General features: G+C 37.8%; 1 protein-coding gene across 1 annotated transcript in view; it reads left to right on the plus strand.

Annotated features, from left to right (window-relative positions):
- Nucleotides 1–17,276, plus strand: part of NME8 (NME/NM23 family member 8) — a 31,888-nt gene extending 14,612 nt beyond the window's left edge. Inside the window, exons 8-14 of the mRNA XM_043872266.1 lie at nucleotides 752–825; nucleotides 2,233–2,325; nucleotides 3,429–3,610; nucleotides 7,893–8,065; nucleotides 14,968–15,112; nucleotides 15,809–15,916; nucleotides 17,154–17,276. Of these exons, the coding sequence (XP_043728201.1) occupies nucleotides 752–825; nucleotides 2,233–2,325; nucleotides 3,429–3,610; nucleotides 7,893–8,065; nucleotides 14,968–15,112; nucleotides 15,809–15,916; nucleotides 17,154–17,196 (818 nt within the window). The 3' untranslated portion in view covers nucleotides 17,197–17,276. The remainder of the gene's footprint in view (nucleotides 1–751; nucleotides 826–2,232; nucleotides 2,326–3,428; nucleotides 3,611–7,892; nucleotides 8,066–14,967; nucleotides 15,113–15,808; nucleotides 15,917–17,153) is intronic.
- The last annotated feature ends 283 nt before the right edge of the window (nucleotides 17,277–17,559 follow it).

The raw sequence follows: 17,559 nt of genomic DNA on the forward strand, positions 1-17,559 counted from the left end.
CTGGACAGTAGTTTCCTCCTACTTTATCCTTCATCATCTTTCCAAAACTTGTAAAAATTTCCTCCCTGATGACCTGCACTCCTAGTTTGCTTTATGGATGAACAACTTCCTGCCTTCATTGGAATATCTTGAGTGAGTGTGTGAATGTGTGTTCATACCCTGGAGGGATCAGAGGCAAACAACATGCTAGGTGAGCTATTCTGCACTAAAAACTAATTATAAGAATGTGTCAATAAATGTGGATAAACTCATAGACAGTTAAGCCATTGGTTTATAATGTTTGCTTGCACTGAAACTCCAGCCACTAGTGATACTGACCTGGACGGATCATTGGTGTGATTCTAAAGCACGTGAATTGTACTAAAATAACTAGTACTGGGAATTCCCTGGTGGTCCAGTGGTTAGGACTTCACATTGTCACCGCTGAGGGCCCGGATTCAACCCCTAGTTGGGGAACTAAGATCGCACAAGCCATGAGATGTGGCCAAAAAAATAAAATAACTAGTACCCACCTATACTTTTTTTTGGCCCTCTGACTATAAACTCTTGTGAATGTTTCTCCTGCATGCAAATACAGGAAATATACTTTGATTCTAAGTAGAAACTCTTTGGTAGTTGCAATGCCATAAGGACAAAGCTATTGATAGACAAAATTCATTGGACATTAGTAGTTTACGCTTGCAATTGTCAAATCATTCATTATCTAGACTTTGTGCCAAGAAAATGAAATCCATCCATTGTTTTTTCCTAGACCAAATATACACCATTGTTATTATAAAGCCTGATGCTGTGACTGCTAGAAAAGTTCAAGAAATTAAAGAAAAAGTAAGTAATATCTCCCAACAATAGTTTAAATTAATTGGAAAAGAAATCCCTTAATTTTCAATGTGGAGACAAGCTTATCACTCAGAGTAAACTAGAACATAAAGAACATCTGGTACTAGGTACCTCTAAAGGCTTTGGGTGTTTTGTCTTACAAAGGCTCAATCTACTTAACATCCTTATTTAAATAACTCTGCTCTACTAGCATCCAACATAAAAGATAAAAGTTGCCGTTCTTATGTTGGATGATAACAAATTCTTTGTATTTAGTTGTCATCAGTGCAAACTTGTTATAAGCTCACATTAGCCTGCATTATTCCCTGAGTTGTCACAAATATATGGTCCTTTTAGATACATGATAACTTAAAGAAGCATTTAAGGTTTTGCTTTTAGAGCCCAAAGAAAAAATTTTTGGAGGAAAATTGCATGCTAATCTAAAAGTCAGCTTACTTCTCCTATAAAGAGCCAGATAGTAACGATTTTCAGGCTTATGGGGCATATGAGCTCTGTCACAGAAGTTTAACTCTGCCATCGTCTGGAGAAGGCAAGACGGTAAATAAACAAAGGGGCGTGGTTCTAGTAATCTTTGTTTCTAAACATGTGTGGTGGAAGGGGCTATGGTTTACTGACCCCTGAATAGAGATTTTGTGTTGAAACAACAAAGTTATATTAAAATTTGCAAGAATATTGCATGTGCAATAGAGGAGGTCACATGGAAAGCTATGTCAGGAGGGATTGGGTATCTTTGTGAATTTCCCATCATGCATTCTTTCTTCAGCCAAAGAAGCATTGATTAAACTACAATAAAGTAGATGGTCCATTTTGTACATTGTTATACTAGAGTGACATACACACTGAATCATTAATTAAAAAATTTTAAGACAAAGCATGGCTGAATTTTAAATTCTATTCTTCCCTGTGATTTGGATATTTTTATTGCTGTCAGAGTAAGATATACTAGATTATGAGTTACAGATTTAACAAAGGTAAGCCTTGAAAAAAGTTAAGAGTTAAAATAATTTTGAAAATAGATGGTTAAAAATGCTTATAAATGTATGTCTTTTTGAATGATTTAGAAAGCTGTGACATCTTTCCTTGGAATTCAGTTAGCTCTTTTTTTTTTTTTTTAATCTTGAAACGATTCACTTAAATAATAGAAATAGTGTGGAGTCTCTCGTTCAAGCAGTGAAAATTTAAACACTGACGTTGGGGGAGGCATGAAAAGAACCTTCTTTGTTTACATATTTTTGGGCCTCTTGCAACTTAGTGCCTTATGGATTGTGCTGAGGCATAATCATGTAATGCATTCAAATCTGGAAGATTTGTTAAGCCTAGGAAACAAATGTCCTTGACTTCTTTTACCTGTGGCCCCACTACCCATTTGGATCTGACCTTGCTCTCTAATTGAAGATTATCAAGGCAGGATTTGTCATAGAAGCAGAGGATAAGAAACCGCTTACTGAAGAACAAGTAAAGCACTTCTATAGTCAAATAGCAGACCAGGTAAGAAGTTAAAAAAAAAATCCACTGTGTGCCAAATACAATGGGTTCCTATAAGTTTAGTATTCTCATTATAGAAAAAACAAATAAGTCTGACCAACCAAGCTCCAGATTTCCTTGGCGGTGTCCATATCACGGTTAATCCAAAGAGAGTGACTGTGGAGAAAGCTCCAGTAGACACAGAATCAGTCAAGCAAAAATGGATGCTCTGATTGTGTTTTATTGGAGCAAAGATCTTTTTATGATATGTGTCCTCTAAGACTCTGTGCATCAGCCCCCAGGAAGTGAGTATCCAGACCTTTCCTGTAGAGTCTGATCCCAGGTTGAAGGCTCCTTGTCATAAACTTCATAGGAAAGCTTTAATCCTTTCTTTACCTACATGTAAATCCTTTTTGCCAAGCTATTTTTAAAATTCTGTTTTGTCTGGGGTAATACAGTAAAGACTTTGTATTGGCAAGTCCAATGGCTTGGGTGTCAGGAGATGCAGGTTCTAGAAATGCACTGTCCAATATAGTAGCCATTAGATACATGTGGCCATTTGAACTTAAATTCATTACAGTTAAACAAAGTTACAAATTCAGAGTCTCAGTGGCACTAGCTATATCAAGTGCTCAGTAGCTGCCTGTGGTTACATATGCCGAAGAGCACAGAGCATGTTGGTCATCAGAGAAAGTTCTACTGAAAAGCACTTTGTACACCAGCTGCACCCCTCAGACCATCTTTCTTGGCCCTGGAAAAGGGTTGGACCAGTGACATCAGCATCACCTGGGAACTAATGAGAAAATCCAGTTCCGGGGCCCCACCCTAAACCTACTGAATCATAAAGTCTGGAACTGGACTCCAGAAAACTGTGTTCAACAAGCCCTCCAGTTGATTTGGAAGCATCCTATAGTTTAACAATTGTTATTAGACTGCCTTGACGATCAGTCCCTGCCAACTGTGACCTTCTGTCCTTCAGAGATGTGTTAGTTAACAGGAGGCTTGTGAGTAACTTTCTCTTGACCAATAATCATGAAGGGAAAGAGGTCCTTGACTTGGGTAGGGTTCACCATTGTAGTCTATCCATTTCATGAGCCTAATAATATTATTTTTATTTTATTTTGTAGCCTGACTTTGAGGATTTTGTTTCTTTTATGACAAGGAACCTAAGCTATATTCTAGTTGTTTCACAAGGAAAGGAAAAACAGCCTTCCTGGGATGATAGTGAAGTTAATTCTGAGACAGAATCTAAAGAACCGTGGGATGAACAAGAAGAGACGGCCAAGCCTTTGAGGATGAAGAGCAAAAGGTAGCTCCAGGCCAGGAAGCTTATTGTTTACAATGTTTTAGCAGGTAACATAGTATAACATATAGATATCTCAAATCTAAAGACAAACATCTCTATGTCGAAGCCACAGGTATTCTTTTCAGTCTAAAATTTTATATGATCAACAAAGCCGGAGTTGCCCTGAAAGTTTATGTCAAGCAGTTTCAAAAGGGAAGAAATTCCTGTTTCTCTAACACTGGGTGCTTCATGGCCCAGGACTCTGGCCCTGGCTTCATGGCCCAGGACTCCAGGGTTAGAATGAGACCAAGGCTGGTCCCTTCCAAACCATACCCCTTTCCTGTCTCTCCACATTCCACTTCTGCCTCCCCTTGTCCTAGAGACAGCAAATGTCCTCTGTCCTTTTACTCAAGGCAGTTAGTGGTGATAAATTGCTAAGAACTAAATAGTTGCACAGTTTTTTGTTAACAGTTTGTAAATTTCAAAAGTGAACATAAGTCACTTTTATTCTTCTGAAGACTCAGAAAATCCAGCATTTAGCCTATGAGTTGTCAGAGGCATGTCTGAAAGAAAGGTGGGTTAGCAGGAGCAACTTCCAAGTAGCTGAGTCCTGAGGCTTCCTGATGTGTTTCTCCTCCTGCCAGGCAGCCCATCTCCACTGCGTGTTCTGGTTGAGCATCTTCAGAACTCTCCTTGTTATCTTATTAATAAATTACGGCAGGTTTTTTTTTAGTTGGTCCATCTGCTGGTTCCTAGCCATGTTATAATTTTTAGGCAGCAGGGAGACCCTAATAATATTATTTTTATTTTATTTTGTAGCCTGACTTTGAGGATTTTGTTTCTTTTATGACAAGGAACCTAAGCTATAGGTTCCTTGTTTTAAGTGAGATAGAGGGACTGGTAGGATAAACCAAGTGCTGACAAAGGTCTTTGTAAACAGTAGGAGTTACTGCGAGAGTTTTAAGAGAAAATGATACTTAGCAGTTGGGGAGCAGGCTTGGGTGGGAAATGTTGGGCTCAAGATACCAGGTTTCATGCCAGAATTTTTGAGCCATTTTTTAGAGTGTTCTGTGAACCACTATTAACATAGCTGGCATAAGAGGAGTCAGTGTTTGTTGGTGCTGTTGTACGGGTAGGGGTCTATTGCATCCAACTTTCAGAAGCAGTTGTTTAGTACACACATAATAAGATAATTTAAGCACTTGGCAGGATAGGGGTGGACTGAGATGTGTCAATGTTGTTTTGCAAAGTTTGCAGCATTTTTCTTTCTTTTGTTCCACGGCCAGTTCTAATTGTTGCTTCTTGACCCACGTACAGGTTTCTTGGGAGGCAGGTACGGTGGTCTGGTATTCCCATCTCTTTAAGAATTTTCCAGTTTGTGGTAATCCACACAACCAAAGGCTTTAATGTAGTCAATGAAGCAGAACTAGATGTTCTTCTGGAATTCTCTTGCTTTTTCTATGATCCAACAGATGCTGGCAATTTGATCTCTGGTTCCTCTGCCTTTTCTAAATCCGCTTGAACATCTGGAAGTTCTCAGTTCACGTACTATTGAAGACTTGGAGAATTTTGAGCATTCCTTTGCTGGCATGTGAGATGAGTGCAATTGCACGGTAGTTTGAGCATTCTCTGGCACTGTCTTTCTTTGGAATTGGAATGAAAACTGACCTTTTCCAGTCTTGTGGCCACTGCTGAGTTTTCCAAATTTGTTGGTATATTGAGTGCAGCACTTTCACAGCATCATCTTTTAAGATTTGAAATAGTTCAACTGGAATTCCATCACCTCCACTAGCTTTGTTTGTAATGTTGCTTCCAAAGGCCCACTTGACTTCATACTCCAGGATGAATAGGTGAGTGGCTACTAGGTCAGTGATCACATCATTGTGGTTGTCCGCGTCATTAAGAACTTTTCTCTATAGTTCTTCTGTGTATTCTTGCCATCTCTTCTTAATATCTTCTACTTCTGTTAGGTCCACACCATTTCTGTCCTTTATTGTGCCCATCTTTGCATGAAAAGGTTCCCTTGGCATCTAATTTTCTTGACGAGATCTCTAGTCTTTCCCATTTTATTGTTTTCCTCTATTTTTTTGCATTGATCACTGAAGAAGGCTTTCTTATCTCTCCTTGCTATTCTTTGGAACTCTGCATTCAGATGGGTACATCTTTCCTTTTCTCCTTTGCCTTTCACTTCTCTTTTTTTCTCAGTTATTTGTAAGGCCACCTCAGACAACCATTTTGCCTTTTTACATTTCTTGTTCTTGGGGATGGTTTTGATCACTGCCTCATATACAATGTTACGAACCTCTGCCCATAGTTCTTCAGGCACTCTATCAGATCTAATCCCCTGAATCTATTTGTCACTTCTACTGTATAATCACTTCTCCTGGTGACTCAGAGGGTAAAGCGTCTGCCTATAATGCAGGAGACCCAAGCTCAATCCCTGGGTCAGGAAGATCCCCTGGAGAATGAAATGGCAACCCACTCCAGTACTCGTGTCTGGAAAATTCCATGGACGGAGGAGCCTGGTAGGCTACAGTCCATGGAGGGTCGCAAAGAGTTGGACACGACTGAGCAACTTCACTCACTGTGTAATCATAAGGGATTTGATTTAGGTCATACCTGAATGGCCTAGTGGTTTTCCCTACTTTCTTCAATTTAAGTCTGAATTTTGCAATAAGGAGTTCATGATCTGAGCCACAGTCAGCTCCTGGTCTTGTTTTTGCTGACTGTATAGGGTTTTACTGATCACATGGATCACAGCCTTGTCTAACTCGGTGAAACTATGAGCCATGCCATGTAGAGCCACCCAAGACGGATGGATCATGGTGGAGAGTTCTGACAAAACGTGGTCCACTGGAGAACGGAATGGCAAACCACTTCAGCATTCTTGCCTGAGAACTGCATGAACAGTATGAGAAGGCAAAAAGATATGACACTGAAAGATGAACTCCCCAGGTTGTTAGGTGCCCAATATTCTACTGGAGAAGGGAGAAGAAATAGCTCCAGAAGGAGTGAAGAGGCTGAGGCAAAGCGGAAACAATGCCCAGTTGTGGATGTGTCTGGTGATAGAAGTCAAGTCTGATGCTGTAAAGAGCAATACCGCATAGGAAGTTGGAATGTTAGGTCCATGAATCAAGGTAAATTGGAAGTGGTCAAATGGGAGATGGCAAGAGTAAACACTGACAGTTTAGGGATCAGTGAACTAAAATGGACCGGAATGGGCAAATTTAATCCAGATGTCCATTATATGTACAAGTATGGGCAAGAATCCCTTAGAAGAAATGGAGTAGCCCTCATAGTCAACAAAAGAGCCTGAAATGCAGTAGTTGGGTGCAATCCCAAAAATGACAGGATGATCTCTGTTCATTTCCAAGGCAAACCATTCAGTATCACAGTAATCCAAATCTATATTCTGCTTAGAAGAGACAAAGAATTGTCTTCAAAAAAAATTAAGAGATGGCAACAAAATAGCCCGAAAAAATAAAGAATTAGAATTGAATATTAAAAGTGTTAAGCTTGATAAAGAAGGACATGATGTAAAAGAAAACATTTGTGAAGAAGATACAGTGGTCAAAAAATGTATTCCGAAACCACACAGATGACATAATAAAAATATAAGTATTAGAAAGATAATAAGGAGAACTGGATATAAGTAACATTATGGTCATAGATCTCAATACAAAGCAGAGGAAAAAGCAAGGATATATAGGAATGGCAAATATGTATTCCATAATTGTGTGTAATAAATGATCTATAACATACAAAATATGAATATGTATAAACTTAAATCCCACAAGTAACTTTGTTTACAAAGAAAACCTAAACAAATTTTTAAAAATTAAAATCTTACCACATACATTTCCTGATTATAATCCAATAAAGTTGGAAATAAATAAATAATAAATTTCAAATAGAAAACATCTTATCTATTTGAAAACATGAAATGTGCTCCTAAATTAACCTAGATTCAAAGACAAAATTATAAGGAAAATTAGAAACTATCTGGATTGCTTTACATAGAGGAAAGAAAAAAAAATTTTAAACATACTTTATTTTGATGTCTTTAATATCCTCTCATGAAATCAAACATATGTGATTTCATGTAATTGATTTTTGTGTTGGTTCAATAAAAATGGAATTAAATATATATAATTTGATGTAATAGAGATATAACTTATCTTTCAGTGAAGTTAAATATTCATTTGTTTTATTAAAATCTAAATTATTGTGAGAATATATTATCAGTTTTAATTTTCTGGCATGATTATTAAACTTCAGTTTATAATTATGTTTTGGATTTCAACAGTTTACAACAATATCTGGAAATACAACAAATATCTCAGTTTTGTGATGTTGAAGAGAATATAACTAATACTAAGTTTATTGAGGTCTTAATCCCTGATTTTAAAAAAATTAGAGGCATAAAATTTGAAAAGATACTGGCATTACTTCGACCAGCCCTCTTTAATGAAAGAACAGGTAAGAAACAAAGTATAAATTGTTTAACTACTTTGTACATATGATTTGAATAATTATATTAAAATATATTAGTTTAAAATTTAACATTCAAGAAAAAGCCCTTGAAGAAATTTAATTGTCACTGATTTACTAATTTCTCAATAAAAAGAATAAAACAATTTTATAGCTAAAAAGTTCAGAAAGTGCTTTCTAACCTAGGAATTTGTTAGGGTAGATTTAAGATACAAGAATTTTTATTATATATAATTATTATTATAGCTATTATAATAAAGGTTAGAAGTATTTATGTCTGAAATGCCTAAGTTCAACACTTAGGTAAAGTGTTATTAATAGTGTGATTTGGAAAAAATGTACTTTACCAAATCTTTCATGTTTAAATTCAGAAGGTTAAAATGCAAAAACATAAAGTGCCTAACACTTAAAAGGTGCTAGCTATTTTTAACCTCACAGAATAGAGTGAATATTGGCAGAGGAAGAACAGAAACTATAAAGTAACACTATTAATTCTTTTTTATATCCAGTGTATGGAAATAAACTGATACTTGTATGTTGACCTCATATTCTCTGACTTGCTTAACTACTTAGTTCTAGGAGCTTTTTGACATCATTTCCTTGAGAATTTCTGTTACTAGGGTTTCTGAGGGCCTTTCAGGTGGCACGAGGCGTTAAGAACCTGCCTGCCAGTGCAGGACACATAAGAGAGGAGGGTCGGGAAGATCCCACGGAGTAGGGCAAGGCGACCCACTCCAGTCTTCCTGCCTGCAGAATCCCATGGACAGAGGAGCCTGGCAGGCTCCAGTCCACGGGGTCGCGAAGAGTGGGACACGACTGAAGTGACTCAGCTCAGCACAGCACAGGATTTCTGAACATCAGACCTACTTACATTTTGGGCTAGGTAATTGTTGAGGGTGCTGCATCATGAGCTTTGGAAAATGTTCAGCCACATCTTTGGCCTCTACTCACTTCATGTCAGTCGCATCCCCTCGACTCCTAGTTGTGAAAATCAAAACACATCTCCAAACATTGTTAAATGCACTTTGAAGGATTGAGAACCACTGATGTGGACAATAATATAATCTAAAAATTGAGACAGTTTTGCTTCTTTCTTTTTAATATGTACACTTTTTATTTCTTTTGCTTGCCTTATTGTACTGGCTGGAACTTCCTGCATGATGCTGAATAATAAAAGAGATGACGGTACACAAGTTACCTTGCTCCTGATCTTAGAGTGAAAGCATTAAGTCTTTTACCATTAAGTGTCATGTTAGCTTTATATGCCCTTTATTTGGATTAAGGAAATTCTCACCTACTCCTAGTTTGGGGAGGTATTTTTTTTTAAATCATGAATGGATGTTATAATTTCTCAAAAAAATTTTCCTGTATCTACTGACATTTTTTCCTTGAGTTTAACAATATGGCAATTACTTTGATTTTTAAATATTTAACCAGCCTTGCATTCTCCAGATAAACTATACTTGGTTGTTGTATATTGTCTTTTATTGTCCTTTTTAACATATTGCTGGGTTTGAATTTTCAATATTTTGTTGGGGACTTGCTTGTAATGTCTTTATCTGGTTTCGCTATTAGGGTAATGGGTAAATGAAGACTTCATAAAATGAGATGAAAGGTAGTCACTGTTTTCTGGAAGAGATGGTGTAGAATTGATATTGCATCTTTTTAAAATCTTTCCTGGAATTTACCAGTGAAGCTTCTTGAGCCTGGAGTTCTCTTCTTTGGAAAGTTTCACTTGCCTTTTTAAACCTTGAACAATATGTATGTTTTTTAGATGAATAGACTTTATATTTTAGAATAGTTGTTTATTTACAGAGAAATTAAGATATTACAGTGTTCCCATATGCCTACTCCCATAATAATTTCTTCTAATAATATTTTATTGTGATACATTTTTATAACTAGTGAACCAATATCAATACACTGTTATTAACTAAACTTCATAGTTGATGTTAAGGTTTGCTGTTTGTGTTGCACATTCTGTCGGTTTTGATAAATTCAGTGTCATGTGTCCCTTTTACAGTATCATATGTCGTAGAACCACTGCCCTAAAAATCCCTGTTCTTCTCCTATTTATCCATCTCCCCCTCCTAACCCCTGTTGTAATCTGACCTTTTTACTGTCTCTGTAGTTTTGCATGTTCCAGAATGTCATAGAGTTGAAATCATATAGTGATAAATTTCTCTTACATAACTATATACACTTAAGGTTCCTTTATGTCTTTTTGTGGCTTAAATAGCTTACTTCTTTATAGCTGAATAACATTATATTGTATGAATATACCAGCATATGTCTAGCTACTTATTAGAGGACATCTTCATTGCATCCAGTTTTTGGCTACTATGAGTAAAGCTGCTATAGGCAGCTTTATTATGAGCATGTAACATTGGTGATAAGGATATCTCTGATGTATTGAGTCACTAGGGTTTTAGGTTTAATTTTCTACACAATATAATCTTTATCCTACCAGCACAACAACCTGCTGCAAAATACATCTCAGTTCAGTTCAGTCACTCAGTCATGTCCGACTCTTTGCAATCTCAAGGACTGCAGCACGCAAGGCTTCCCTGTCCATCACCAACTCCCGGAGCTTGCTCAAACTCATGTCCATTGGGTCGGTGATGCTATCCAACCATCTCATCCTCTGTTGTCCTCTTCTCCTTCTGCCTTCAATCTTTCCCAGCATCAGGGTCTTTTCCAGTGAGTCAGTTCTTCGCATCAGGTGGTCAAAGTATTGGAGTTTCAGCTTCAGCATCGGTCCTTCCAGTAAATATTCAGGATTGATTTCCTTTAGGATTGACTGGTTTGATCTCCTTGCAGTCCAAGGGACCCTTAAGAGTCTTCTCCAACACTAGAGTTCAAAAGCATCAATTCTTTGGTGCTCAGCTTTCCTTATAGTTCAGCTGTCACATCCATACATGACTACTAGAAAAACCATAGCTTTTTTGGACTTTATTGGCAAAGTAATGTCTCTGCTTTTTAATATGCTGTCTAGGTTGGTCATAGCTTTTCTTCCAAGGAGCAAGCATCTTTTAATTTCATGGCTGCAGTCACCATGTGCAGTGATTTTGGAGCCCAAGAAAATAAAGTCTGTCACTGTTTCCATTGTTTCCCCATCTATTTGCCATGAAGAGTTGGGACCAGATGCCATGATCTTAGTTTTCTGAATGTTGAGTTTTAAGCCAACTGTTTCACTCTCCTCTTTCACTTTCATCAAGAGGCTCTTGAGTTCCTCTTCACTTTCTGCCATAAGCGTGGTATCATCTGCATATCTGAGGTTATTGATGTTTGTCCTGGGAATCTTGATTCCAGATTGTGTTTCATCCAGCCCGGCATTTTGCATGATGTACTCTGCATATAAGTTGAATAAGCAGAGTGACAATATATAGCCTTGACGCACTCTTTTACCAATTTGAAACCAGTCTGTTGTTCCATGTCTGGTTCTAATTGTTGCTTCTTGACCTGCATACAGGTTTCTCAGGAGGCAGGTACAGTGGTCTGTGATCCCCATCTCTTGAAGAATTTCCCATAGTTTGTTGTGATCCACACAGTCAAAGGTTTTGGCATAATTAGTAAAGCAAGAAGTAGAGGTTTTTCTGGAATTCTCTTGCTTTTTCTATGATCCAGTGGATGTTGGCAACTTGATCTCTGGTTCCTCTGCCTTTTCTAAATTCATCTTGAACATCTGGAAGTTCACAGTTCACGTACTGTTGAAGCCTATACATGTACTGCTGAAGCAAAATACATCTAATTGATAATAACAGCTGAGTGTGGAAAGCTCTATGATAAGAGATGTCTCACTGGATATCGAATAGGATATGCAGCCCATAATTGAGTGGAAAGGTAAGTATGGCTTAATTAACCAGGGACAGTTACATGATACTTCATGGAAGAAGCACTGTTTATGCAGAGACTAAAAAGTCAAGCTTGAATTAGCCAGGAAAAGGAGAATCTTGAGTAGTTTCAGTGGAGTGCTTGCCACAAAAGTCAGTCTCAAAACTGGGGTGAGAGATTATATACAAAGAAGTCAGAACAATTCAGAATTAAAGAAGTAATATTTGACAGATTTGTAAATGTTATTTTGAGATTGGAAAAATCTGACTGTAGATTAATGCTCATGGGAAGGAATCAACCAGTTGAAGTTACAAGAAAGAAAAGTTTAGGACAGGCTAAGGTCACTGAGATGAGTCAGGAGGAAATAATTTCTGTAGCAGATGTATAGGATTGGACTGAGAAGAGATTTTTATTCTATGTAGCAAGAGAGAAAGAGGGCCGGATAGCCACAGATCCAGTTTATAGGTTTGTGGCAGGAAGTTGAGGGGTTTGTCTTCCATTACTTAGTTTCTCTGTAAATAAGAAGCAGTGTTATTGGCTGAGAGGAGAAGAGGCAACCCTGTTGTGTACATGATCCACCAAAGGCCAGCACTTTTCTTGATCTATGTATTTTCTACCCGCTTTCCTGAGTGTTTCACACTTGAAAATGTCCCTTATTTTCTGGCAACATCACTTTCTCCCTTGCTACTGAGTTTTCCCTGTTAGCACAAAAACATGGTCCAACATAATAATAAACAAAATTCAATGAAATAAAAACACAACCAGAAAAACTGCCTTGGCTCCTCCGCCCCCTCAGCTGACACCCCATTTCTCTACTCCTCTGCAGTGGACACTGCTCAAGGAGTTGTCTGTGCTCAGTGAATCGCCTTCTTGACCCTCACCCACTCCTGAACCCCCTCCAATCGAGCTTCTGTCAGAACTACCCTAGTCAAGTTCACCAACGACCTCCAAATTGCCAAATCTAACTTTCAAATGGCCTGTCTTCTGTTCATAGTTCTCAGTAGTATTTACCAGTTTCTGCTTCCATACTGGTCACCTGGTTTGGATTGCCCCTGAAATCCTGACTCTTGTTCCTGGGAAACAAATACAATTTTTTCAATTTTTCTGAGCAAGGCAAATCTACCTCCAACCAAGTTGCAAAGATCTCACCTTCTACTCAATAATTTGCTGAAATAATTTTTCCCAAACAAATACAGTTTTCTCCTACAAAGAATTTTGGTGACAGCTGTTAGTGTCATAACATATTGCTATTGTGATATGCAAACCATACTGATATTTAAGGATGGCATAAAGGTGTTAATTAAAAAGGGGGAAAAACAAAATTTGAAGTTGGTTAGTCTCTTATCACTCTCCCTCTCCCTCTTGCTTGACTCTTGCCTCAGTTTTTGATTATTTCGTGTTAACTATGTTTGCCATTTGGTAGTAAATGGTAATTCATCACTCTTTAAATAAATGGTGACCTTTATTGATATTCTGGGTCACCCCAAGAAATTCTAAAGCAAAGTCCACGTGGATTATTTAACTTGAAGAAAACAGACATCTTCACCATATTCTCATGTATTTTCAAGAAATATAATATACCTCTATTCAACTCATCTATTACGTCTTTTATTCAGATATGATAGTTTTCTTCATTATAGTTCTTGTTATCTTATTTTTCAACTGAATATGGGAATATATGCAATGTTCTTTGCTCTAAAGTATTCAGTCAATAAAAGGTAAGCTGTTCATAGTAGTTGTTTTAGTACCAGCCATTTCTTTTCAGCATTATTCCTAGTTTTTAACCCCATAGTGAATGAATGACACTTCCCCCCCAAACTTACTTTCTAAGTAAGAAAGACAATGGCTTCTGTAAATTTTTATTTACTGACTCCCTTACTGAATTATGTTATTTAATACTATTAACCTTTTAAAAATACTCCTGAATTTTCCAAACAGCTTATATGCAAACACTGTTATCCATTTTGTTCAATTTTGTTATTTTTATGTATGGCTTAGTACTTCCAGAATAACTATTAAATAATTAAAGGCCAGTATGATAACATTTTGGCTTTGTTCTACTCCTGACTGCTTTTAATGCCTCCAGTGATTTCAATTATGATGTTTGCTTTAGGTTTTAGGCAAAAATCTCTATACTCTAAAATATTTCTATCTGCCACATGGTATGAAAATATTTTGAATGTAATCCAGTGACATGTCTTTTGATGGCATATTTTGAAATTTATATTTTGTTTATAAACAGGTGTGCCGTGGATATATTTAGAATTTTTCTTATACAAACTAGTTTTCATGCTTTTCACAGTCCTTAGGTCCATTAATTTCCCACTTTTTGCTCAATTATATTTCATCTTTCAGTCATCTAGAGCCTATATTTAAGCACATTAAAAAAAGATATGTACCTAGTTATTTTGTTTTCTGAAAGTGAAAGTCACTCAGTCATGTTCGACTCTTTGTGACCCCGTGGACTATACAGTCCTTGGAATTCTCCAGGCCAGAATACTGGAGTAGGGAGCCTTTCCCTTCTCCAGGGGATCTTCCCAACCCAGGGATCAAACCCATTCTCCTGCATTGCAGGTGGATTCTTTACCAGCTGAGCCACAAGGGAAGCCCAAGAATACTGGGGTGGGTAGCCTATCCCTTGTCTAGTGGATCTTCCCAACTCAGGAATCGAACTGGGGTCTCCTGCATTGCAGGCGGATTCTTTACCAACTGAGCTATCAGGAAAGCCCAACCCTAGAACCCTAGCATATCTGAGACTGTCAGTATATCACCTTTATGTATGAAATAAAACTTATCTGACTGTACAGATTTTAAAAAGTAAATCCCCCATTCTTAGATCTATAGATTTTGGTCCACTGAAGAACTGGAAATGGCATCATAAATTTGATATGTTAAGAATACTGTTTACCTTAAATTAAAAATCAAATAATCTATTTTTGTAAAGTTAAATTTCATATGAGAATGAAATACGTTCTATGTCCTTATGATAATATAGTCTGTATTGTGTGTATAATCAATAACTTAGCACTTTAAAACTTATGTGACTTTTTATTTAGAGGATGTTTTGAATAAAATTCAAGATGAAGGCTTTAAAATACTGCTGCAAAGACAGATAGTATTATCAGAAGAAGAAGCAAAAACACTGTGCAAAGAATATGAAAATAAAGATTATTTTGGAAGTGTTATAGAAAATATGACCAGGTAAAATAGAATTCAGGTTGAGAAAGCACAGGTTGATTTATGTTTGAATCATTTAACCTTCTTTTAACCCTGCCTTCTGTTCAAGTCGCCAAACCTCTCAATTCTGTAAAGATGTGCTGAGTCTACTTCTTTGTCAATATCACTTCCATTTTGATTCCCTGCTCAACTGTGTGTCTTCTGCGGTCCCCCCAGAATGTTATTAGAGCAATGCAAGTTCCCAGTGAAGCCTCTGGAGTCTAGTTGAGTTGACTTGCATAGCCAGTTTGTACAGCATCATCAAGTCCAAGTAGACAGCTATGACTGACTCTCAAGGGTTTTGGTAATCCTAAAGATCACTAGCCCGAGGAGATGAATGGGATGCTAGAAACTTGTCAGGTTTCTAGCAGAATAAATGAAACAGCAGCCAGACCAGAAAGCCAGCAAGCATGTATAATATAAATCAGCAGGGGCATGGGGACAATACCTGTATTTTCCCTAGACCACTCGGTCAGAACCAAGGCCCTTCTTTTCTTCTCCTTCCTCTGCTTCCTTTCTTTGATGAATACACTCTTGAGAGTACACCAACAGAAATTAATTTCATACTCTTGGTAAAAAGGGTTATTTTCCTATTTTTGTCTAACAAATACACTTGCATTATTTATCTATGATTAGCTACAAGCCATAGTGTCATTAACTTAGTTTTTTCTTTTCTAACAGTGGTCCATCTCTAGCCCTTGTTTTAGTAAGAGAAAATGGCTTAGGATACTGGAAACAGTTAATTGGACCAAGCAATGTTGAAGAAGCCAAAGAATATCTTCCAGAGAGGTATGACTCATGTCATGGGTCCCCAGATTTTTTCATGGGAGCCACTTTGGTTTCCTCTTGGGTACCCGGTACAGGAACTACAACTCTCGTCCAAAGGAGGTTCTCAGGAACCTTTTGCTCCTTTTGCTGGGTAAGGAGTGGGCTGTTTATGACTGAAAGCCCAGCCACTGCCAACCTGAATATGGCCAAGGCTTTGCAAGAGAATGTTCTAAGTTGCTTCGTTTGGGGCTGGAAGTAAGTGGTAGCTACCCAACCAGAAGTCTGTATCTTATATACAGAAATATCTGCCCCATGCCCTGTTTAGGAGAAGTTCTTTTGAGAAGGGCATGATAATCCTGTAGGTTATTTAATTGGTATAAGAGTTTTAAGACGATGATGACTAACTTAATATGTGGTCTACAAATTGGTGGGAACATTTACAAAGTAATTTACTGATGAGTCTTAGAATTTTGTAATCAGCTCAAAACCTGGCATGTTACCTATTACCTAGTTCAGTTCAGTCACTCAGTCATGTCCTACTCTTTGCGACCCCATGAATCGCAGCACGCCAGGCCTCCCTGTCCATCACCAACTCCCGGAGGCCACCCAAACCCATGTCCATCGAGTTGGTGATGCCGTCCAACCATCTCATCCTCTGTTGTCCCCTTCTCCTCCTGCCCTCAATCTTTCCCAGCATCAGGGTCTTTTCCAATGAGTCAGCCCTTCGCATCAGGTGCGCAAAGTATTGGAGTTTCAGCTTCAACATCAGTCCTTCCAATGAACACCCAGGACTGATCTCCTTTATGATGGACTGATTGGATCTCCTTGCAGTCCAAGGGACTCTCAAGAGTCTTCTCCAACACCACAGTTAAAAGCATCAATTCTTTGGCGCTCAGCTTTCTTTATAGTCCAACTCTCACATCCATACATGACTACTGGAAAAACCATAGCCTTGACTAGGCAGACCTTTGTTGGCAAAGTAATGTCTCTGCTTTTTAGTATGCTGTACTAGTTACCTAGTTATCTAGTACCTAGTACTAGATATCTATCTAGTACCTAGTACTAGATAACTAGATATCTAATATCTAGTACCTGTTACCTAGGTGCACTTTAAAAAATATTTTTTGATCTTAGCTGCTGGGCTTGGTCTCAGCTGAGGGAAGGAGATAGTATCTCATTCATTTCTGTTCTTGGCACGTAGCTGATGATGGAAACAAACGGAGTTGCAATTCACCTAAATTCTTTGTGCTAATTTCAGAGCAGGATTGAATCCAGGGGAAGAAAAGCCCTCCTTCAAGTGAGCAGGAATAAAGATGCTTTATCAAACACAAGAAATGTTTGCATCCATGCTGCCACAATAAATTACAGGACTTATGAAACATCATGTATATAAAGTTGAAGTGTTTTCTTTTGGGTAGAAGGTTTTGAGTTGGACTTGTCCTCAAGGAGGCATTTTGCACTCTTTTGACCCTCTTCTCTTATGTCTTTGTTCCTGTGCCCGGAAATTACTGTAAAGGATAATAAGGCTTGGGCACTCTTTACGTGGTATGAGCAGGGTGCCACAGAACCTCTTAATGAAATGTAGCAGAGAATGCAACACATGGCATCAGAGAGAAGAATCCTTATCATTACCTGGCCTATACATGTAGGCACACTCTTCTAGA

This window comes from Cervus elaphus, chromosome 18, assembly GCF_910594005.1.
Source record: "Cervus elaphus chromosome 18, mCerEla1.1, whole genome shotgun sequence".
Lineage (NCBI taxonomy): Eukaryota > Metazoa > Chordata > Mammalia > Artiodactyla > Cervidae > Cervus > Cervus elaphus.